The 26,316-nt window shown below is 38.9% G+C and overlaps 1 protein-coding gene across 1 annotated transcript in view; it reads left to right on the forward strand.

Annotated features, from left to right (window-relative positions):
- Window positions 1–5,907: 5,907 nt before the first annotated feature.
- The window catches only part of Syx17 (syntaxin 17), a 72,041-nt gene continuing 51,632 nt past the window's right edge, over window positions 5,908–26,316 (forward strand). Inside the window, exons 1-2 of the mRNA XM_067148484.2 lie at window positions 5,908–6,199; window positions 6,368–6,563. Of these exons, the coding sequence (XP_067004585.2) occupies window positions 6,068–6,199; window positions 6,368–6,563 (328 nt within the window). The 5' untranslated portion in view covers window positions 5,908–6,067. The remainder of the gene's footprint in view (window positions 6,200–6,367; window positions 6,564–26,316) is intronic.

Raw genomic sequence — 26,316 nt, forward strand, 5'->3', positions numbered from 1 at the left:
TCATTTCATCTGTCATTCATTAATCATTGCCCCAGAGGAGTGTGACAGGCTTCGGCAGCCGGCACAATTCCTATCCTCGCCGCTAGATGGGCGCTTCATTCATTCCATTCGTCACCCGGTCGAATGACTGGAAACAGGCTGCAGATTTTTCTTTTTCAGAAGGTGATTAAAGCCGTATTTAATATTACTGACGTAATTTACACTAGACTCGTCCTCGAGATTCTTCCGGCAAGTTCAGCTAGAGTTCTCTTTACTATTCTATTTCGCCCGCACATTGCAACACGTTCGAATACGAAATACTATAAAAATTCATTAAAACTAGTAATTTCAGAAAGCAGCAAACAGATATGAGATCAAAGATAGACCAACAGCAATTGTTTGACTTATTTTCTACAACGCATTTCTTACAATATGCTTAAACGAAATAGGTAATTCACGAAAAAACAGAGAAATCTAATAGCGAGTTTGTCACTTCTTACGATTACTTTAATTGTGCCTCAGAGTATCCGATAAGCGGATCGAGATTGCGGTCATAAATAACTTTGGGTTTAATCGTCCTTTCACCAATTATCAGCGATCCAATCTTTTCCTCCGCACATCTGATATTTTGACATTCGTACTGATGCCGCTGTTTGGTGAGCGATGTTATGCCCGTTACGCAAATATATAGCCTCGTTTCACCGTATTTCCCTTTTTTCTTCCCGTAAAATTAAATTTGTGTTCGCCTCTATGGTGTAGTGGTTAGTGTGATTAGCTGTCAACCCGGAGGTCCGGGTACGATTCCCGGCCCTGCCACGAAATTTGAAAAGTGGTACGAGGGCTGGAACGGGGTCCACTCAGTCTCGGGAGGTCAACTGAGTAGAGGTGGGTTCGATTCCCACCTCAGCCATCCTCGAAGTGGTTTTCCGTGGTTTCCCACTTTTCCTCCAGGCAAATGTCAAGATAGTACCTAACTTAAGGCCACGGCTGCTTCCTTCCCTCTTCCCTGCCTGTCCTTTCCAATCTTCCCATCCCTCCACAAGGCCCCTGTTCAGCATAGCAAGTAAGGCGAGGTACTGGTCATACTCCCCAGCTGTATCCCCCGACCCAAAGTCTGGTGCTCCAGGACACTACCCTTGAGACGGTAGAGGTAGGATCCCTCGCTGAGTCCGAGGGAAAAACCGACCCTGGAGGGTAAACGGATGAAGAAAGAAGAAGAAAATTAAATTCATTCTAACAGGAATAAAGCTCCTAAATGACCAATTTTAGCATGCTTTTCAATTTGTTTGTCTTTTTGGTCAAGTTCAGATACCGTAAAACTATTTTTTCTGATTTCATTACCCGTATCCTACTTCTCAATTTACAGATTATTTTCTATAATCTGGTATTTAATTTTCTCATCCGTATATTTTTTAGATTTAACAGAGATACTCGTAGACTTTCCTTGATATATAAACGAGACTTTTACTCCTTTTTCATTTGTGACTGACGTATGAAGGTATGGTATGTTCATCGTTATCTGAATCGGAACTTTTACTAAATTTTGATGACAACACATCATTTTTGTGAGCTGGATGCTTCCTGCGTTTGACATTTTCCTGTTTGTGAACAGGATACACAATGAAAACAGAAGGAAGTTTAATTGATGTGCCTACACTGAAATCTGTTTTGTGAGAAGAATTGCTAGGTACCTAAAGAGAATCTACTATATCACCTTGCGTATAAATAGTTTGATTCCATTTCTCCCTTAAACCGCACTCGGAAGGGAAGCTATGGAACGTCAATATTCATGCCTTTTTAGTGTCATCCGAAATACAGGAGGTACACAACAGTGCACCTTCTTCTCAACCTCACAGACACTCACCTACAGAAACAATATTCACAATAAATTGCACAAAATCAACACAGCATCACAATTACTCCGCATATCACAATGTTAAAAGTCCGCCAAGAACAGAACGGAAACCTGACATCTAGCGGCCAAACCGTGAACACGGTCGGGCCGCTTTTTCAGCGACAAATTAGTAGCTATGTCCCGGCAAATACAGTAGAGACAATACGCGACACTCAACGAGATATCGAGGGACAGCTATTACAGCTCTCCCTAGCGGGTAGACCTGAGAACTACTGATTCTGTCATAAGAGCACGTGTATTTTTGTGTGAAGTTTTTGGTGTTATTTATGCGTTTTCAGTGAGTTGACATAATTAAATGGTAGCGTGTGTCATTCCTTGATATCTCCTCTCAACATGAGGGGAAAGGTATGTGCTGTGTTTGGCTGCAGTAACTATGAAGTAGAGAAGAATGCGCGGTCTTTCTTTCGCTTCCGTCGTGACAAGAAAATGTAAGTAATATTCTGTTTGTATATATATTCTTCCAGTGACAAAGATATTTGTATAGTACTTCATAATTTTCTGACCTGCTTGGCCCATATTTTAACTGGCTTAGAATATAACACGCATATTTTATTGTGTAGTGCAGCAGTTAACCTTCAATACCGAAGTGATGTTGTAGGTGTGATCTGTGGGGTTTGAAATGTCACAGAATTAGTGATTTGGATAAGGTGTACAAGAAAGAAGGGACGTTACGCTTGTATAAGAATTATAAGATCTGTTCAGATCATTTCCAGGCCAGCGACTTTAGAAATCCTCGACTATAAAGCCAAGGGTATGTTACATTTTTACTCTAATTGTACGTAAATATCCCTTAAAGCATCACTATCGACAACGTTTCCATACTTTTCTTTCTTTTATCTCTCTTTTCAGATTAAAGCCGGGATTTTATAGATTGTCTTTCTGTTAGTAGGCTTCATGTTAAGAGGAAAATTGTCCAGCTATTAAATGTTAATTCATTGCATCATATGTGTAAGGAATGTGCCGATATTTTTATTGACAAGATGTGTCTTAATGTGATGATACAATGTTTTTTAAATGAGAGAAAAGACAAATCTAACCGTAAAAGTTCAGGCAGGAATGCTAAAGCTAAAAAAGTAATGCATAAATGAAGAATCAAGCCATTTCACAGCAGTCTATTTCACATCTTGTTTATATGTGTAATTTCAGTCTTTAAATAATTCTTCATTCATTTATCCAGAATTGCTCTAGCAACTTGAAGTTAATATCTCAATAATACTTTCTTTCTAGACGTAATTTATTTATCCATTTTCGTATATGTATTTCTATTGACATTTGAATTTAGCGCGACTTTTCAGGTCAAGTCACTAGGAGCGCCACCGTCGAATTGTCTCCCATTTTAACAAGGCTAAATCCGTAAGTGTCGCGTATTGTCTCTACTGTATTTGGTCCCGGCCTTGTATATCTCGTAGGCAATGGCATAGAGCAGGCAGTGTAGGAGGATCGAGACGGTGGTGGTAAATCGAAAGCAGGAATCAAGATCATCTACAATAATATCAGACCTTAATACAAAAACAACATGGCTGACGCATCGGTTCCATGTAAACACACCTGTGATACATAAACATACCCTTTTGATTATCGTATTGAATTGCTGAGCTGTGAATAATAACGAACAGAAACTTTACTTTGGGTAATAGATCAACACTATCTAGAAACAGCCTATGTTTAGATAAGCAAAATGTGGAAAATTCAAAATATACGGTACATATTTTCTATGAACTAGTATGGTAAAGGTAGGTAATATAGGATTGCATTCTAAAATAACAGTCCTGGGGGGAGGAGAATATTTGATACGTTTCAATTCAGTCAATTAATAGCTCACCTATGATCTGAATTTAGGGCTGTCAAACAAGTGGCAGATGACGTATCAATTGTCTACTTAGTACTTAAGTGATTTTCAAAGAAATTGGAAATTTATCGAATTGGTGTAGGAAGCACCCTTGGTAAATTATTCCAGACCGTAATTCTTCTTTCTATAAATCAATACTTGTTTTATAAATACATTTATTTGAATGACCTTTCTATTACCATATGTTTTAAGTAGGCCTATAATAGCCTACCTCGTTCAAGAAAATTTTTAGAAACATAACCTTGTCGCGAATTTCAATTCTCTCATAATAATGATTCTGATAGGGCCTAATGATCCACCAAACTGTTACATCTGTTTCACTTCAGAGAATCTATAGGAGAATGAACTTGAAATTCTCTGGTAGCATATTTATTTTCGTTTAAAGCACTTTAACACCCACATCGTTGGCAACGTAAATACGTACTGTAAGGGACAGTATATCAATTGATACCTTGTCCTCTAATTTAACAAGGAGAATATAATCTTCATTCACAGATGAATAAATAGCTTTATCACTTTTTATAACCTCACTTTTAAAATCCTCAAAAGGTATAATAATTGAGAAATGTACTAGGATTGGCACCAACACAGAGTTTTGGCCTTATCCGGAAAAAGCAGCTCATCAAGTACACGGAACACATCCTCTCTATTGACAAATTTATCCTCGAATGTTTTAATGCACCGTAATAAATTACTTGTAACTACGAAATCGTCACGATGCATTAGGTACACTTGATCTGAATGCGAGTGCATCTCCTGTAATATAAATTACATCCAGGCATACAATACGATCGACACGTCCTAATATTATATCAAAATAGTTTTAAAACCATATTTCAAAAAACATGACTACACTAACGTTTTCTAATCAATCCAAACCAACAGAAAGAACTAAACAGATGCTTCGCACATGCTCATGTTTACATTTGAACAAACCGATCGGGCCGCCATTTTAGCTAATATCGATACCTGCATTAAGGTCTGATATATTGTAAAGCCCCATTCACAATGCAAACGTAACGTAACGTAAACTTAAAATTAACGTTAACTTAGAAGTTAGCGGCCATCTTATCTAATGGATCCATTCACAATGCGCCGACGTAAACTTAACTGCGAGTCCGTAAAATTAAGGGATTGCAAACTCCAAGCTCTTGCGGTTAATTTTACGTTAACTTTAAGAACCAGCCAATCAGAGCAGAGGTAAACATTGTGTGTTGTGCACGATATAATGGCTTCTATCGACGAAACACCTGTAATTCTCTTTCAAAATAATATTTGTGTATAGGCTATGTATGATAGAAGGAAAAAGTATTACAAATACGCTGTAGCGAAAAATAATAGGTGGAAATTAATATCCTGTACTAATGAAATCTGACAATAAATGGCGGGAGACAAGCTCGCAGCGCTGGCAAACGGACGAGAGACAATCCCTGTCATAAATAAAACAGTGTCCCTGTATATTTCTTAACATTATGACGGACTACTAGTTTACGAAAACGATATCATCCAAACATCTCATCGGGGTGTGATAGATAGGGGCATAGATGTCGGTAAAGGAGACCTTACATTTCTTTTTATTACAAAAGGGGAAGCAAATCGTAAGAAAGGCAAACAGTTCAGGTTTCATCCGCATGTCCAAAACGAACTGATGAGGGTCATTTCTTACAGTAGATTACCGAAATCGCCCTGAGATAACCTTCTTTGATTCAAGGGATGAACCCATTTTCTGCACGTTGTTTCGATCGCCTTTTCAGGTACCGTAGGCCTACACAGCTCCCAGGAGCAAAGCAATAGATGTTTGAAGTAATATGGATTCCGCTACCACGTTGTTTGATTCCATCGAGGTATTGAAATATAAAACTGAGTGATAGCCCAAAACCTGACTTCCGTACTAAATAACATGGCAGTGTTTTGATTGGCTGCTGTGTACTCTTTACGTTAATGTTACGTTCCTCCATTGTGAATACCACAAATTTTACGTTAATTTTACTGTTACGTTACGTCGTTAAGTTTACGGTTACGTTTGCATTGTGAATGGGGCCTAACTATTTGATTGTAGTTGGTCTTGCAGGAATTCGGTTCGATTGTCCAGGCAATCGATTATATCGCAACTCGCAAATATTCAAATGTCATCTGTTTCTTGTGTATTATGGCGTATGGCGTATGTGTTTATAAATAGTGAATAGACGAAACAAAAAAAAAAAAAAAAAAAATGTTGGCAAGATATTATGCAAAATTTACTGCGCAGATATTTTAAGTTGCAGTTGTTGGAACTAGTAGTGAAATTATATTACTTATCTCGTGAATCATAGTGCACATTGACAATGGCTGATAGCCCTACTGGATTCCCTAAACAAACCCTCAAAAGAGTAGAAATACATTTAAATAAATTCAATGAGGTTGCCATTCCACATCATGTCGATTTACTGAAGAAACATAAGTCAAATATTGAAAAGGTAAGGCTAAAATGCATATAAAACAGGAAAAAATATTCATCGAATTATGTGCATTATGGTTATGTTAGCCTGTTCATGATGTGTGATCAGCAAATGCTTCCTACTGTAGCTTAAGTTACCTGACTGTACAGAATTTGAACGTTAAATCTTTTAAGTATGCATTATCAGTTCCAGGAAGCAGGAGACTGGGATAGGATACATCGAGAGCAGATAAATGCCACTAGACTGATTAAACAATTGAAAGCACTTCTCTATGAAATGGACATGCTTCGAAACCAGGTTCAAGATGCTGACTTGCAAAAATTTGATAAACTTACAGCTGTTGCAAGGCAGAATGCGTTAGATGCTATTAAAGAATATTTAGGTACAGTATGAAGATGACGAAGTCCTGTATGATAATAGGGTGAGAGAAATTTTGAATGCCTCATTTGTTACCTATTGTCTTTCCAGTTTTTGTAAAAATTACACAACGTACAAACATTATGACAACTTGATAGTCACAAAATATATGAATTGTTTATTCCTTTCTAGAAGAAAAAATCTATGGAGTATTCTAATAGTTTACTTACAATCTATTTCTTCAAGAATTATTGAGGCTGTGAGCATAATTAAGGACACAATTTCATCCCCTTCCACTGTATTCATAGTAGCATCATTGTTGGTTTGGGTCATCTGTCCATAGACTGGTTTGATGTAACTCTCCTTGCCTTCCTGTCATGTGCTAAATTTTTCATAAAACTTACCATATCTACTCTAATCTGTTTGTCATATTCATGCCTTCCTGTCATGTGCTAAATTTTTCATAAAACTTACTATATCTACTCTAATCTGTTTGTCATATTCTTGCCTTGATCCACCCCTACCATTCTTACTGCCTAAAATTTCCTCCAAAACTAACTGAACAAGTCCTGGGTGTCTTAAGATGTGTCCTGTCATTCTACAGGGTCTTTTTTATAGCCTGCTCCGTGTGTCAGGAGAACATGCACGGAAGGCGATAGCGCGGCCGGGTGACTCATATGCCGAGAGATGTATTGCTTTATGACCGGCTAAGATGATCTAATGCAGTATGGTAGCAATAACCATTGCTTCACACACAGCAATAGTTCAGTTCATCTGCGGCATTGGTAGCGTGTTCAATGTGTTCGCTTTAAAATAGTGTAGTTTCTGTAGGAATACTAATCGCGTGTTTAACGAGTGATGTATACAGTAGAACAGCGTGCATTCATTGTGTTGTGCTATGCAAAGCATTCTTCTTATACAGAATGCCGCTTTCAATTAATTCGGGAAGTTTTCGAAGATCGTGTGGTTAATTATCCCCATAGATCTCCTGATTTAAATCCCTGTGATTATTACCTGTGGGGGATGCTGAAGGGAAAAGTGTATGTGAACAATCCTCACACAAGAGAAGAACTACAAGAGAACATTACACAAGTTATTTCGAACATCTCACGAGCTGAGAGTCGTCGAGTGTCTGCAAACCTATTTACGAGGTGTCAGGCGTGTTTGACAGCTGAGGGACAACATTTTGAACATCAAATGTAATGCCAGGTAGGTTTTAGACTAATAGTTTCACTAGAAATGGATTTCTACAGTATAAGTGTGAATTGCCGTGAGTAGTGGGGAGGAAAAGCGCGCATTATACCGGCTGACGACCGAGTGTCATTGCGCCAGCCGTGCCACGCTCTAAGTGGTGCTGCCGAGCATGCTAAAGAAAAGATCCTGTATCTCTTATTCTCATCAAATTTTGCCAAATCATTTTTCTTTCACCAATTCGTTTCACTTTCTTATCATTCATGATTTAATTTAGGCCTACCTATCTCACTTTCAGCATTCTTGTGTAATACCACATTTCAAAAGCTTCTGTTCTTTCTTTCTGTACTATTGATTGTCCATTACTATGTTTACATGGACATTCAAATAATGGTAGAATTTTGCTATGTACTACGCAAGCTTTATAATGTTATAAGGGCTTAGGAATGATGTAAATCTTACATGGAATTCCTTTCAACAGAAGAGATGTGTTCATTATGATAGCCAGAGATGCAGCAGCCTGCCCTCAGGGTTGCATTCACAAAATACTACTCTCCAACTCCAAGTAAACTCAGAGTTCACTCTATCCGTTCACAAAAGTAAAGAGTTAACTCTACAAGGTGTTCAGAAAATGCAGTCGAGTTAACTCAGAGTACTCTTTTTACACCGCATAAATAGGTGGGTAGATTTAACTCAACATGCGCAGTAATGCATTCATTGGTGGTGGTGAAAAATATTAAAATGCAAGTATATTGACATTGGCAATGAATTCAAATTATTTTCTAGTTGTTGACAAAGAAGGCCGTTATGTATTGAATAAAGAAGGAAATATTTTCGTTTAAAACAGGAAAAATAGGTACCAATTTTAATAATCGGCCGAAATAGCATGATTGAATTTTTATAAGAATGCCCATGTTATGAATAATCAGCTGATTTATTAACCTCAACTTTCTAAGATTTCCTTTGTAAATGTATAATACATCACTTTTTTTAAATTTTAGATGACCTTCTGAATGAGACCATTTAATTATGTGATCAGAAATAGCACACAGTGCATTTATAACTCTCTCGAAATGGATCTGTACGAATCAGGTGCTAAGAGCCAATTACAACCAGAAGTTGCTTTCGTGGTTCTTGCAATGGTCTTCCTCATTCCCCAATTTTTGGTTTAGAAAGTTTAGGGCCACTGACTCTGAGTAGCTGTTCGAATACTGATCCGGGCAATCAGAAATGTTGTTTATATTTAGTTTTGTCATAGTTGTTAAACAACGTAATTTACACAGCTACTTGTCCTAAATGGCTTATTGTGCACCAGTGCGGAGCCGATGTACCAATATTGGTATTCATCATCAATGTAATAAGATTGTTCCTACAAGATAAAGAATAACGGATACTGCTTTAAGGCACAACTTGGTGAGGAAAGTAGTAACAACTCACATAGCACGCTGCTATGAAGAAACTCACTTGAAAATTAGACATTAAATTCCTCGCAAATAAGGTTATGGTAAAACAAATAACCTTCCTTAATTGCTCTGTATTCACTCCAAGCGTTCACGAAATAGCGTTTCAGAGTTAACCTTACTAGTTACTCCGCGATACTCTACTCTACTCCTAACTCTACTCGGAGTCGTATTTTGTGAATGCAGCCCAGGAGTACATTTACTTTAATAACCTAATTAAATTTAGTACACACCATTCTTCATTACTTGAGTAGGTACTAGCATTGCCATTGGCTGACATGACGTCATTCCCAGAAATCAAAACTCGCAGCTTCTGTTACCAACCTGCACAGAATAAAAACACAAGTAAAGGCTCTTTTCTATGGCTGTGGCGCATGCTATCCTTGGGGCAAGATAAAAGGTTATTTAGTAGCTGTAACCTATCTTTGCACATCCAGGCCAATCTCTGTCATGAGAACAGTGGCACATTTGGGGCCACACCCCCTTCAAGAGGTTTTTGTCCATGGCCGCAGCGCGTACTCTCCGCACAGCAAGAAAAATGGTCAGTTAGCCTTTTCATCACACCTAATAACGTAAACCAATCATCTTGTCCTTAGTTCCTATGTTGAAAGCCTTGTTCACTGCGCTGTTGCGTCCACGAGAAATAAAGTAACAGCAGTCATACTGTAGTATTGAGTATCTAATTGAATCCGGCAAGCAAGATGGACATGCGGTAAGTATATAAATGACACAGAATTTTAGTGATCGATATTGCCTATATTCTTTGATCAATATAACCTATCTTGACGTGATAATTTCTGAAGTTCCAAGGTATCATCAGTGTTCTTCCCAGAAATTTTCGTTAGCTGGGTGGCAGGAAATAGTAGCTGGGCGGGGAATGCTACGTAGAAAATGAATATGATAAAATTTCAACTTATTCCCCTCAGGCCATTAACAATAATAATAGACAGGTAAACCTTAAGTGCAAAAATGAACTATTTTAGTGTTATCACTAGAGCCTGGATAATATATAATTACATATTCTGTTCCCATATATGTAGCTACAAGAAAAACTAAGATGTTGGCGAATCACACTAAGGACTATTATTCCAGGAGTTTAAAGTTACATATAAATAATGCACAGTAGAGTTTTCCACCTATTCAATACTAAGTTATATTTACAGTATTTATATTACATGGAACTAGTTTCAATCCTACTCGGGGTCATCATCAGCCATATTAAAACATACACAAAATAGGCCTATATGGCAAAATCCTAAAACATGTTTTCTAGCACTTCATATTGTAAAATTATATTTTTCATAAGACTCTTACTGCTAGATAATTCTATAATGATAATGTATGTATGTATGTATGTATATATAATCCAGGCTCTAGTTATCACAAAGAAGACATAACAGAGTATTTTGAACTTCTAGTGTTCTAATGCTCGTTCATAATAACTCGGTTTCTGTGGAGAACAAGACGGATTTGCTACGTCCCACGGAATCAAGAGCTTGCATGCGATTCCACGCTAATTCAGACACCGCTCGCGCACAACACTACGTGATAAGCTGAACTCCGGTGTAACTCGCGCAATTATGCTGACAATAATGAAGATTTTGTCATTTAAATAAACAGTTTTACGGTGTTTATATTTTAATTTGGAACACATGATGACTGAAATATGTGTAGCCTCCGTGGCTCAGGCGGCAGCATGCCGGCCTCTCACTGCTGGGATCCCTGGTTCAAATTCTGGTCACTCCATGTGAGATTTGTGCTGGACAAAGCAGGGGCGGGACAGATTTTTCTCCGGGTACTCCGGTTTACCGTGTCATCTTTCATTCCAGTAACACTCTCCACTATCATTTCACTTCATCCGTCAGCCAGAGGTGTGCGACAGGCTTCGGCTGCCGGCACAATTCCTATCCTCGCTGCAAGATGGGGCTTCATTTATTCCATCCTTGACCCGGTCACTGACTGAAAAACAGGTTGTAGGTTTTCAATGACTGAAATATGTATTAATATTACGTAAACCGAACGAGTTAGGAGTGCGCAGCTGTGAGCTTGCATTCGGGAAATAGTGGATTCAAACTCCACTGTCAGCAGCACTGAAGTTGGTTTTCCATGGTTTCCCATTTTCATACCAGGTAAATGCTGGGGCTGTACCTTAACTAAGGCCACAGGCGCTTTCTTCCCACTCCTAGCACTTTCCTATCCCACCGTCACCATAAGACCAATCTGTGTCGGTGCGACGTAAAGCAACTTGAAATATTATGTAACTAGCTGATATCTAGATTATGATAGCCAGGCGGTCAGTGAAAATGACTGGACCATTAGAAAGGTCCTAGGGAAAACACGGATCATGTTTGGTCTCGCTTTGTGATGATAGCTACTTAATGTCTCTAACTAAAAACAAACCAAAATTGAAGTAATATCTTTTCCATGCAAACTTTTCCTACCCCATGCAAAGAAAATGTTCTGTTTTTATAGGTGCTTTTTAAATGGCTTGGCAAAGTAAAGCAGCCTAGTAAGTTAATTATGGATATATTAAAAGCATTGCTCTGGATAACTATTCATAAGTTTTCGTGATTCTTATGCCTGTAAATATTCAATCAGGTATTGATTATGAATAAAGATTAATAGCGCAAATTCCATTATGGAAATTATTTTCGACAAAACAAACATGGAGTGTACGTGCAGTCATTTTTTTATACTATCTCAGTATAATCCATGTTTTACATGAAACTCAGTTTGACCTGAGTATGATATGATCCCAGATTTTAGCCTCTTAACTTTGAGACTCAGTCCAGGTCAAGTCCCCGTGTACTGGCATTTTCAGCACAAAAAGTGTACTGGTACTCAATTCGATTTGAATACTGTGTGTAAATACGCTAAATGTTTCACTTCCATACATTGTCGCACTCCAGACGAAAGTCTTCAAAAACATTTTTCTGATTCCTATATCAGTGCCAAGTTTAAGTGGGAAAGGGTCCACCTATTCATTACACTTATAATATGTAATTATGTTTTATTCATTAATGGGACTGGTTTCAACTTCTGTATTGTGAGGTCATCCTCAGCCATAGCATAAGACCATGTGCTTAGAAAAATACCAAAAGTGTCAGAAACACACACTAGAATACAAGGTTGAAACACATATATGTCTTGAGTTTATGTTGGCATAGAAGTTGAAAGCATAAATTATCATGCATACATATATTGGATTCTCGTAATGTTGATATTGATCAGCTAATTATTGCGAAGTTAAAATGGGGTTTATTGTGATGGTTGAGACCCTCATTAGGAATTCATTGAGTTCACGATTAATAAAAGCTTGTATGAACATTTGAACAATAGGCCCTACATCTAAAAATGATGGAAAACGCATTAAAAACATGAATTTCTGTAAATAATCATTCTGAAATTAAAACAAACATTGTCCTTGTATTCAATGCTTCCTGATCCTTGTCTTGAGATAATATCATTTAAATGGCGTAATTATAAAAAGTGGTGTGCGTAGAAGTTAGTTCACTGATAAAATTAAATAATCCAATTTTACATGTTTGTTAACATGGGTAAAGGGAACGTCTATAACTTGGATCAGGGGACTGTTTGATCTGGTGGAAAAATCTTTATCATTGTCAAATGGTCATAGGTAATAAATTTCATATTAATCCATATTGAAGAGCAATATAGTGTAAAACAAAAGCTAAAGGTTTCTACCTATTCAATACTGTTTGTTGTAAACTTTAAAAAGTTACATATATTTGTTGAAACTAGTTTTGGTCTTACCAAAGACTATCATCAGTCAAAATCAAAGTAAAGGCAAGACATAAATAAATAACAAAAAATATATATAGGCTATATATGAAGCAAGCATGAAATTCAAGACAAGTAAAGGTTTTGAAAACACTCATTACAATCAAATGTCCTGTGCAAGCTCTCAGCTTTCCTCCAATTGGAAGATTGCACCTCACAGAAGACTAGATGAAATAACAAAATATCAGCACTAGAGGAATCTTCTAGAACTCAGCTCAGCTGAAATGCGTGTGAACACAATGATGTTGCACTGGACATGTGATTGTGATGAGTGTTTTCAAAATCTTTACTTGCCTTCAGTTTCATGCTTGCTTCATATATATATAATTTTTGTTATTTATGTCTTGCCTTTACTTTGATTTTGACTTGTTTCAAACTCCACTAGTTTCAGCGTGTAACTTTTTTAAGGTTATAACAAACAGTATTCAATAGGTGGAAACCTTAGGTTTTTTTTTACACTGTATTGTCAAATGGATTGAGTGTGAAGTAGATGCCCCCCGATGCACAGCATCTGTTGTGTCTATAAGCAACGGAATCTTGTGCCAGACTGAATGCAATGTCTGGCCCATTCGTATTACCTGGGGACAGCTATAATTGATGTATCCACAAAGACGCACACAAAATGCTGTCACTTGCATACACTGTTTTTATTTACAATTACTTACATGTTACACATCAGTAAACCACCATTTTTAACAACTGCCTATCACGAAGAATCAGAAGACTAAGATTGCCATCTTGAAACAGTTGACTGCTACAGTAGCATGTCAGTAGAAGCACAACACAAGTTTACAGAAACAACTCTTGTTAAACAATAACTCAACTTCACCATCGAGACTGTCTCTTTATATATGTTGCCTGGTCAGGCTTCTAGAAGGATGTTACACAACACATTTTCTCAAAAATTGTAGAGTGTCTAATAGCATAGTTACAATGTAAGGAAGGTTCTACATAGTTCTCGTCGTACATAGCGTTGTTCTGGATATTACAGTGTGTTGCACAATTTTGTAGTGGATTATACATCATATATACCAGTAATAACAAATTATATACTATTAATTACGTGTTCTTACATTAACTAAACTCATATAAATATATATAGCCGAGCTGAGTGGCTCAGACGGTTAAGGCGCTGGCCTTCTAACCCCAACTTGGCAGGTTCGATCCTGGCTCAGTCCGGTGGTATTTGAAGGTGCTCAAATACAACAGCCCCATGTTGGTAGATTTACTGGCATGTAAAAGAACTCCTGCGGGACTAACTTCCGGACCAGGCGAGTTGGCCGTGCGCGTAGAGGCGCGCGGCTGTGAGCTTGCATCCGGGAGATAGTAGGTTCGAATCCCACTATCGGCAGCCCTGAAGATGGTTTTCCGTGGTTTCCCATTTTCACACCAGGCAAATGCTGGGGCTGTACCTTAATTAAGGCCACGGCCGCTTCCTTCCAACTCCTAGGCCTTTCCTATCCCATCGTCGCCATAAGACCTATCTGTGTCGGTGCGACGTAAAGCCCCTAGCAAAAAAAAAAAACTAACTTCCAGCACCTCGGCGTCTCCGAAGACCTTAAAAAGTAGTTAGTGGGACGTAAAGCAAATAACATTATTATTATTAAATATATATATATATATATATATAGCCTATAGCACATGTTCCATGACATAACCTCACAAATAATACGATCGTCCGTACGTGACTACGTAAATAATAATACTAAATGGATGTAAACACTTCATGGCCATACCTCACAAGTCATAATAATAATAAATAGAATAATAATTTGAGCTCGATATTGACATTATTTACCCATGGGTTAAAGAATATTGTTTTCAAGTTAGTCTATTACACTTGTGTCAATCCTATTCACAAGCTCACCTTACTTTCACTTCTCCAAGTTCAGTCACCCTGCCCAGCAAATGTGTGCAGACAGCTACGTTTGAATATAGGGTTACTCGCTATGCAACACTTGATGACTGTTCCTTGGTTCGACTCCAGAGACTGTCCAGTAATTCACAGAGTCACATGCAGTGAACAACTGAACAGCAACACTTTGCTAAACAGCAGGGCAGTACTCCTCACAAAAGATTATTAATGCAGTTCCAATTACACTCATGATACTTGCTTCCCTTGCCGACTCACAGGAATTCTCAGTTCGCAGAAGCACATACACACAGTACTCTAAGGCAGTACACATTCTTCTGTCCTGTACGCCGTCTCGCTATGCAACACTTGAATACTGTTCCTTGGTTCAACTCCAGAGACTGTCCAGTAATTCACAGTAATGTACAGCTACTCACTGTACACTCGGACGTAACAACAACCACAACTCCTCGTTGAGACCTCAGTGGGACACTAGCAACAGCCAACACCTGCATCGCCCTCAACCCAGCCACCAAACCCCAACACACTGAGTCTCATACTGACTCTAACACTGAGTCCCACAGTGACTCTAATACTAACACTGACTCCACCACGGAGTCCAGCATTGACCAGCTGCCTGTGGCTAGCCTCCCTTTTTATAGCTCAGACTAGCTGATGAACCCATGCTTCGCTACGGGATTCTCAGAAAGACTGTCTTTGTGGTTTTCCTAACTGAAGTCAACGTAAGTCATTACAAAAACGTCAGTAGGAATGTAGCGATTAAAAGCAGTGTTATCATATAAAATACTCGATCAAATTAAAAATTGCACATTTTCTCACTTTTAACGAACAGTACTACAGTGCCGATCTAACAGTCCAAAGTTCCAGAGCTGAAATGACCAGGCCGCAGAAAGCCTGCCATTATTCCGTTAAATATGCACACTTCTCATTCCAGTCAGTGCCTCAGAGTAGGGATTGAATAGCTCGAATGCTATGATGAACTAGTGTGTTACATACCAGTAGTAGAGGAATGGCATGCTAAAGAAGAAAGTTACCTAACTCCCCAGCTACTTCCCGCCAATATTTAGGCGGACTGTTACACTCGTACGACTGGGTGAGTTGGCTGTGTGTTTAGGGGTGTGCAGCTGTGCGCTTGCATCCGGGAGATAGTGGATTCGAACCCCACTGTCGGCAGCCTTGAAGGTGTTATTCCGTGGATTCCCATTTTCACACCAGGCAAATATCAGTGCAACGTAAGGCAAATTTTAAAAAGTACTCAGTACGCAGCATTAATCCTATCTATCGGAGATGTGTGGCAACAGAAGACAAAGCACATCACAACAAACAATGGTCTTCAATGTAATGTTATTGTTGATCAATTTTATGAGCTTTCTATATTGTAGGCCTTCACATTTAGTTTTCTTTCGACTCTGTGATCCTTTTTTTTTTTTTTTTTTTTTTTTTCTTCTTTTGCCAGGGGCTTTACGTCACACCGACACAGATAGGTCTTATGGCGATGATGGGATAGGAAAGGTCTAAGAGTCAGAAGGAAGCGTCAATAGCCTTAATTAAGGTACAGCCCCAGCATTTGCTTGGTGTGAAAATGGGAAACCACAGAAAACCATCTTCAGGGCTGTCGATAGTGGGATTCGAACCTACTATCTCCCGGATGCAAGCTCACAGCCAACTCGCCCGGTTCTGTGATCTTAGGGCGTCTTATAAAATTATTTATAGCGTAGACTATAGTTCCTTATTCTCCGACTTTACATACTGTACTGATTTTTATGAAATTCTGTCTACCCATTTTCTCGTCTCTCGGCGCTGATAAGGACTTAGTAACAAAAATCCAAATTCATTAATATCTCTGGTCATAGCCGGTACGGTAACAATATATAAGATATAAATGATCGGAAATATAATACTATATAACTTTAGTTATGTAGTATTTATCGATACGACCAATAATAACATAATTATTTGGGAATTAAATTTTAGGCCTACCCCTAAACTACCATTTCATTCAGCGTGAATAAAATTATTTATGGCCTAGATTATAGCGACTTATTCCCCAACTTTGCATACCGATTTTCATTAAGACAAGACCACTAATAACATAAATATTTGAGAAATCCATTGTAGGCCTGCCCCTAAACTACCATTTTTCTCAGCATGAATACAATTATTAATGGCCTAGATTGTAGCGACTTATTCCTCGACTTCCCCTACTGATTTTCGTTAAGATACGACCATTAATAACAAATATTTGAGAATTAAATTTTAGGCCTTACCCTAAACTACCATTTCACTCAGCATGAGTATAATTATTTATGCCCTAGATTATAGCAACTTATTCTCTGACTGTATACTGATTTTCATTAAGATATGACCACTAATAACATAAATATTTGAGAATTAAATTTTAGGCCTTCCCCTAAACTACCATTTCAGTCAGCGTGAATAAAATTATTTATGGCCTCGATTGTAACGACTTATTACCCGACTTTGTATACCGATTTTCATTAAATTCTCTTCAGCCGTTTTCTCGTGATGCGTGTACAGACAGACATTATGGAAAAGTAAAAAGTGCATTTCCTTGTTACTGTGGGCACGAGTGATACAGAAGTACCATCCTTTTTAAATTCTGAGCAATGTACAGACAAAACTCTTATTTTATATATACAGATGATGTGTACCAGGATATTCGCGATGTGACTTGGGACGGAACATTCTCGTATCTCCCAGAAAACCAGCCGACGAGAACAATACACAGAAAGGCCGGCCCCACCTTACAGACCATATTCCCTGTCATCTGACTCACAAGTCCCTTCCAGGAAGTACAGAAAGGGGCTACCATGGGGCTGGCACGTATTAGTGGTAATTTAAACTTGAATTTTTAAACAAAATTCACACTAAACTTTAATTTGGGCTTGCCTAGTCTTAATGCAAAGTTTCTTGCATGATAATAAAACAGACAGACAGATACAAATCGATTTGCTGACATAATTCACGTTTAGCGTATCTGAAACATGTTAACAGCTCAATTTTCTGCAAAAATATCAGACAAATAACATTTGTTTGGTTTATCAACCTCATATTTATTTATTTATTTATTTATTTATTTATTTATGTCAGAAGCACTTACAATGATTGAACTTAATATGGTAATAATGCATAATATGTACGTGATACATGAACGATATAACATTGAATTGACAGTTCGTTTACACTATTGCCACCCAGAAGTTAGCAACATCGATTGCATTGGATGTAGCACAAATTAGGTATGTGATGTTGGACACTGACTATATTGGAGCACGTGAGAGGACGTCTGCACTTCGCCACATTCACATAGTGGCAATTCCATATGGAAACCCCATTTCATTAAGTTATTCTTGCATTTTGTAACACCTGACCGTAATCTGTTCAGTAATCTCCATATGGTCCATTTCTCTGTGTATCCAGCGGGAAGTTTTTCACAGGGTGTGAGCCATCCTTCAGGGCTGTTAAACCTTGCATGCCAGTGATCAGTTCGGGAATGCTGTGGTGTCCCGACAAGAGCCTCTGTTGTTCTGAGGAAGCTGTTCCTTGATTTTAGTCATGGGGTTTCTGGTTGATATCCATGGAAAGGATGTGCTTGAGAAGTTTGCACCTTGTACATCTAACGTTTTGCCACTACCTCTCTGTGGATGTCAGGAGCTGCAATACCAGCAAGGCAGTAAAGCTTGTCACGCGGAGTGGGCTTTAAGCACCCGGTGATGATCCAACAAGTATCGTTAAGAGCAACATTTACTAATTTGGCATGACTAGATCGAGACCACACTGGGCTTGCATATTCCCTGGCAGAGTAACAGAGTGCAAGGGAGATGTTCTTAGCAGTGGTAGGGTTAGCTCCCCATGTTGTGCCTGTTAACTTCCTTATAATGTTGTTTCTGGCTGCCACTATTTGTTTAGTGTCAGGCAATGCCTCCTGTCAGTTAGAGCACAATCGAGGGTAATTCCAAAATATTTTGGAGTTGTGCAGTGTTCTAGTGTGATTCCTTCCCAGGTAATGTTAAGGGTTCTTGATGCCTGTCTTTGTTTAAAGTGGAAAGCGCAAGTCTGTGTTTTACTGGGATTTGGTCTCAGGTGGTTCTCCCTGTAATGGTCAAACAATTCTGTCAATGCCTTAGTAAGTGTCTGTTCAACATTTTCAAAATAATAAGCTTGGGCAAGTATGGCACAATCATCTGCATAGACACGTTCCCTCAGGTAATGGTTGATCGTTAGTATAAACGTTGAACAGTGCTGGAGCAAGCACACTACTCTGGGGTAATCCGTTCCTCTGCAATCTCCATCTGCTTCTTTGTCCTTGAAATTCAACAAAGAATCTTCTATTTTCAAGGATATTCCTTATGAAGCAAGTTAGTTGATAATCTTTGGTAGCATTATTATTATTATTATTATTATTATTAAGCAGAATAGCGCACAAATGTGCAAAGTTTATTCGTTGCTGTAGTCTTATCAGTTTCTTTACTCCTTTTGCGCAATTGCTGAAATGATATAGTTCACACTGTTTACCGCACAGGAGACACGTACAGTCTATAGAGGGCTCATGGAAACCTTTTCGCGTGTGATTAATTTATGATGAAAGCCGTGAATTGCCAGTCTGTTTATTGGGCTTTTTAAGTTGTTGTTCGGTCCGGTCCAACTCCTGTTGATGATGGCTTCAGTGGAGTAGAAACTTAAATGTATTTCCTCTCTTTTCCTTCTCAGTTGTAGGAATTCTGCTTCCTGTTTGGTAGAATGTATCTGCAGTCTAAGTTCTTTTATAAGAAAAGGCTCCTGTGCTAGTACATATGCCATTTCAGATTGTGCCATTTTGAAATGCCTAACGTTCATTTGAGAAATCTGGTTTTCATGTTCTCTATGCATTTTAAATCATTTAATGTGAAATAATACCAGATTAGTTCCAAACCACGAGTGATTACTGGAACAACCTTTTCTTGGAAGAGGAACAATGCTGTGTTTAAAGACAGTTTTGTAGGATCATGTATGTCATGAATACTCCTAATGGCTGCCGATGCCCTTTCCCGTGTATGGATCTTAAATGACATTGACGTTGGCTGAAGTGTGATGCTGAGGTATTTAAAGGAGCTCACTATCTTCAACCTCTCTTCTTTGTATGTTATGCCGACATTCGCTGGTAATGTTCCTCCCTTTCTGAAAACCATTTGCACTGTTTTGTTCAGGTTAATTTTAAGTTTGTTGTCCTTATCATATTTTTCAAGGTTGTCTGTAGTTGCTTGAAGATCGTCTTTGTTGTTAGAACCTACTACTAGGTCATCAGCATATAGGTACAATTTGGTTCAGTTAAGAATTATTTTTGTAATGTCTGCTGTGGAGATATCGAACAGAAGCGGACTGATAGAATCACTCTGTAATACTCCATTGCACTGTTTAACAGGATCTGAAGTTATTTTGCCATCATGAATTCCTACTTCGTTTTGTGCCAAAAGGTTGTTTATTATTACCTTCAATGGATTATCATGACCAATCCTGTTTACTAATTTTGTAATCAGTATGGACCTGTTCAAGGAGTCGAAAGCTTTCGTGAAATCGACAAATATGGGAAGAAATTTCCTTTGGGTGATCTTAATGCATCTTGTATGCTGTCCTACAGGTTTTTAACAATGTGAAATGTTCCTCACATAGTCTCCCACCAAAGCACAATCCCAACGTCCCTGATACCTTCTTTCCATGCAGTGAATGTCTTGGTGAAAGCATTCACCGTGTTCTTCACTTACAGCTCCTAAATTTGGCCTAAAAAAATCAATATGAGAAAACAAATAGTGTATTTTCACCGACATTCTACATCCAAGTACATGATAACTCTGTATCAAATTCTCTATCAATTTCGTGTAATTTTCACTTATGTTGTTTCCCAAGAATTGTTGTACTACCATTCTAAAAGCATCCCAAGCATTTCGTTCATCAGGAGTCATTGCATCTACAAGTTCTTTTGATTCTAACATCACACGAAGTCCGGCCCCGCGATGTAGGGGACAATGCGTCCGCCTGTCACCTGGCGGCCCCAGGTTCAATTCCTGGCTGGTTCAGGGTTTTTTAATTGTAAATGATTAGTATTCCTGGCCTGGGGACTGGGCGTTTGTGTTGTCCTTAACATTCCTTTCCTCACATTCAACACTTTACACTTCCGCCATTTACAAACTACACGCAGGTTTCTCACACATGGTGCAAGTAGGGGCAAAAGATCTTTCTAGGTTGACGCCCCGAACAAATCGCTTTTTTTTTTTTTAAACATCACATGAATCTGATGTCCGGTGAAAATTCTGCCTTTTATTTTTGCTTCAGACAACTTGTGAGAAACATTTGTCTGATGAGGCTCAGAGCCTCACTGTTGTTATCTAAACCTTTGATGAATTGTTTAGCAAGTTCAAGTTTGATATGGAGTGGTGGTAACAGAATCTTCTCCCTGAACACAAGGGGCTCATTTCTCATGTTGTGTGCACCTGGAATGAGTTCTTTTCTTGTTGGCCATTCTTTCCTGGTGTAATGCTGATCATCCGCTCTGCTGTCCCACAGGTAGAGGAAGCATGAATATTTGGTGTAGCCACCTTGAAACCCCAGAAGAAATCCCAAAATTTTAAAATCACCACAAACATTCCATTTATAACATCCGTAATTCAGTATTTCCAAGAGCAGCTTCATATTTTCAGAAGTCTCCTTAAGTTGTGCTGAATGAGCTACTGGTACGGAAGGAAACTTGTTCCCATTGTGCAGTAGGACAGCTTTGAGACTTCTACTTGAACTATCTGTAAATAGACGCCATTGATCCGGTTCATGAGGAATTTTAATGTGTTCAAACAGATCATTAACATCACTACAAAAACAAAGAGTCCCGTACGTTTGGTAGAAGCATGCAAAATCCTCATGCCTTAGCCTATATTTTGTTATTTTACAGGATTTATCGACCAAGTTATGTTGCTTCAGACGGGATGGAGGAAGTTCAGCCTTTGATTTAGTTAGTTGCAACTCCTTTACAAGGTCATCCAATTTTGGCTGAGTAAAGAGCTGTGGTTCCAAATTGCTGTCATCACTGAAACTGAAATCACTGTCATCACTTGAATTTGTCTCTACGTCCTTTTCACGTGTATTCTGTTTGGGTGGTTATGGAATTGGCAGCTCTTCACTATGTGGTATTGGAGCAATAGATGATGGTATACTAGGATATGGAATATTTTCCCCACTCTTTGTACTTTTGTAGCGTGTAATATCCACCATACAATAATAACAGTCGTTGTGATGATGATTTGTAGGCTCTCGCTATATTTGGGGAATTGCAAATAGCATACATTTTTTTGTTCCATGTAGCCAACCCTGTAAAGTAGACCCGATAGCTGCCACAAGTGACATAGGGAGCCCATGAAACATGTTGGTCTCGAACATGCACACTCAAATATGCGCAGTACGCCTCACAGAACTTCATACCAGGCACAGTTTTATGTTTCACTTGTTTAGATGCAATGTAATATCCAGAAACATAACAAAACGTGTCTGCTGGCAATTTACAACGTCTAGATGTTGACATTTTTCGTTAAAAGACAACAATTCAACGTTACTTATAACCACAGAACTGGATCTGCATTCACAAACAACAGGAAGACATTTTGTGAAAAATATCGATATATATCGATACATACAGTTGGCTTTTTAAAGAAGTCAATACCGGGCGAGTTGGCCGTGCGCGTAGAGGCGCGCGGCTGTGAGCTTGCATCCGGGAGATAGTAGGTTCGAATCCCACTATCGGCAGCCCTGAAAATGGTTTTCCGTGGTTTCCCATTTTCACACCAGGCAAATGCTGGGGCTGTACCTTAATTAAGGCCACGGCCGCTTCCTTCCAACTCCTAGACCTTTCCTATCCCATCGTCGCTATAAAACCTATCTGTGTCGGTGCGACGTAAAGCCCCTAGCAAAAAAAAAAAAAAAAAAAAAAAGAAGTCAATATATTGAACCTTTCCAGATGTATACCAATACTGATGGAAAATCACATTAAAGCGATCTAGTGGTGATCACCTTGAATAACTACAGCTGCCAGAAAAAGGGGTAAAATCACAATTTTTCACAAACCGTTAAAATATCAAAAAGTATCGACATTTGAAAAAAACTAACGGCATATTCGCATTCAGCACATTTGTTTTATACAATAAATACAAAGATATAAACATAAACAATTTTTTTATTATGTAGTGTTATGCCAGATGAGCCATGCCTCACCACACCATCACACGTTCACAGTGCAGGGGTTGCTCATGCAGCCAAAGAGGATTAAATAGCACCCATTATCTGTAATTCTGCTTATTGACACTACCATCTAGATGATAATGAGCCTCATCTGACATCGGTATGTTGTTTTGCATCTGTGGCTTGACAGCTAAAAGTTCCAGAAAATGCAGCGTAAAGGTTCGCCAGGCATATTTATCTTATTCGTTTAGTTTCTGTGTGACCTGCAGTTTTTATGGGTAGAAGTGCAGGTCATCATAGATGATGCGCCGCAGGGAACGATCTGACATTCTTAGCGCCAAGGACTTCGGATAAGAGCTTGATGGGCCTCCTCCACTCACTCCGGGGCCTGCTGTGTCTTTCGTCGCCCCGGAATTTTCTTCTTTGAACTCGATGCAGTAGTCCTGAATTGTTGCATTCACCATACAATTGCCTGATGATTTAGGACGTTATGATGTCGGCCCAATTGGAAATTCAACAACAACAATAAAGGTACTGAAATGGCAACGAAAAAGCCACTGAGCGGTGATGGGAGCTTCACTATTTTTTAAGTATGCCTCAACAGCGAATGCTCGATGCTCCGAACTCCATAAGGCCGTACATACAAATGGCAGTCCTTCCTCAAGGCAGCGTGCAGTTACTTAGTTCGCGCAGGTGCAACAATGACGCCATACTACATGACTCAAATCAGGCTATTAATTCTACCAGACCCTATATTAGGTGTGGCGGTCCATCATTTTACTCTGGTTTGGAGTTGGCCAAGATACTCTAGCCTCCATCGATGCTAGAACTAATTACACGATGCCTCAACCTTCTTCTTCCAGAATGTAGGAAGAGATGAAGTTCGGTCAAGCAAAGACAGATTATAGGCCAAAGAGCCACCAATTAAAAAATGTGCAGGAGACAAAGAAAGTCCTGAGGATCATGAGACAAAGGAGGAAGTGTCCTTGAATTCACAATCCCATCAATTTGAATTAACAAGGAATTGAATTCTTCATAGGAAAAGATAACAGAAGTGGCAATTTCTTTAAGTGTCTCTTGGTTAACTTGATACGAGGTTCCCATCGACCACCGTGATGAAGAGCATAAGGAAGTATGAAATGCCAGTTAAAACCTTTAGAACAATGACTTCCCCAGCTTTAGGAGAGGTAAGAGCGTTCCTGAGCTCTTCAGAAGCGCAGAAGCATTATCTGAGAAGACATCTGAAGGAAACTCCTTGAGAAACCAAAGTTGAAGTTAGGTCTTGAGCAAACTTGTTGGTAAGGCGATGGAAAGGAGTCTCCCAGCCAGTCCCACTGTGTTTACTTTCCTTGTGCCGTCCTTGAGCAAAAAAAGTATGTTAATTTTTAAGTCCACTATTGTCAGCTGTAAGTTATGAAAAGTTTATATACTTAACAACAGTAACATTTCCAGCATTTTTGAAGAAAGGAAGACCACTTTGAACAAACACATCTCACTCGTGGATGTAAATCTTATTATGAACTTGATCATCAACATATTTTGTGTGTTTTAGCATAACATAAAAACATTTTCAACCTCATTCTCACCATAAATGTTTTAACTGTATGTGTCAATTTTTGCAATTACATTTTTTTAGCTGAAGATGTTCGATATTTTAGGAACTAAACATCTACTAATCTTTTAGTTGAGTAGTTCGACTTTAAGCTAGATTAAGTTTGTATTTACATGAACTAGATATAAAAACATTAAGTATTGGAAGGTGGGATTCTTCTTCCAACCTTAGTTGAATGTAACAAATTGTTCAGAATTGCAAAATTACTTTTAAGCCCTTTCCCTTTTCCCTATGTAATGTCTTCTTCTTCTTTCTTCGTTTCGGCCTGCTGTGGACCACGTTTTTTCAACCGTTTGCATCCTTGAGCTTTAATTCTTCCCCAGTACTCACGCATTCTCGTTCTGTGAGCCTCCTTCCTTTCATCAGTCCACTTCTTGCCTGTTTTCAACTTTGGCCTTTCTTGGAACCTCTTGTATCCCTGGAGCTTTTTCTGGAGAGGAGCACGTTTCTGGATGTCTTCGAGTGTGATTCCTATTTCTTGAAGGTCTTTTCCAACTTCGATAAACCAGGGTCCCTTGGTTTTCTTGTTAAGAAAGTAGGAAAAGATCCTATTGGTTTGTCTCTGTGTGCTCATGCGTGCTATATGGCCATAAAAATTAATCCTCCTTTTCCGAATCGTGTCCGTTATCCTCTCCATTTGCTGGTACAGATCGCTGTTGTGTCGTCTCCTGCACTCACCATTTTCTTTGATTGGTCCAAGAATCTTTCTCAGGATTTTTCTTCCTTTAGCTTCTAGCTTCTCCATCAGACATTTCTGTTCATTGCAAGGCATTCTGCTGCGTACAGTACTTCCGGGCGTACAACCGAACAATAATGCCTAAGCTTGGCGTTGTTGGACACTGATCTTTTGTTGTAGACATTCCTAGACAGCTGATATGCTACCTCCATCTTGTTGATTCTGCACATGATTGCTTCTTTCTCAGAGTTGTTAGGTACTATCCACTCGCCTAAGTACTTAAACTTTTCCACCTGCTTGATTTTTCCCTGTTCCACAATGAGCTCTCTGGGGGCTGGCTTGATGTTGGTTATAAACTCTGTTTTTTGGAAAGAGATTTGGAGGCCAGCTTTTGCTGCTTGGATTCTCAGTTGGTTAATTTGTTTTTCAGCAGTATCTAGGGAATCAGAAAAGATTGCTAGGTCATCTGCAAAAGCTAGGCAGTCTACGATAAGATCATCTTTCTTATATCCTATTCTAAGGCCATTCTCAACCTCTTCCTTGCACATCTCCTTGCGCCATTCCCGAATGAGTTTCTCCAGAGCGCAGTTGAAGAGAAACGGTGATAGTCCATCCCCTTGCCTAACACCAGTCTTGATTTCAAAGACGTTCGAAATTTCTCCCATGAATTTCACCCTGGACGTAGTGCTGGTTAAGGTCTGTTGAATGATAGCTCTCGTTTTGTTGTCTAAGCCCATTTCCTTCAGAATGCGGAGGAGTGTGTGTCGGTCTATGGAGTCGTAGGCTTTTTGGAAGTCAACAAAAGTAACTACAAAATTCTTATTCCTGGATTTTAGGTACGACAGGACAGACTTAAGGTTCATGATCGGCTCTTCACAAGATCGCCCTTTTCTAAAGCCTCCTTGGTATTCACCCAACTGTGAATCAAGTTGCTCTTCTGCCCGA

Source organism: Anabrus simplex, chromosome 5 (genome assembly GCF_040414725.1).
Source record: "Anabrus simplex isolate iqAnaSimp1 chromosome 5, ASM4041472v1, whole genome shotgun sequence".
In the NCBI taxonomy this organism is placed as follows: domain Eukaryota; kingdom Metazoa; phylum Arthropoda; class Insecta; order Orthoptera; family Tettigoniidae; genus Anabrus; species Anabrus simplex.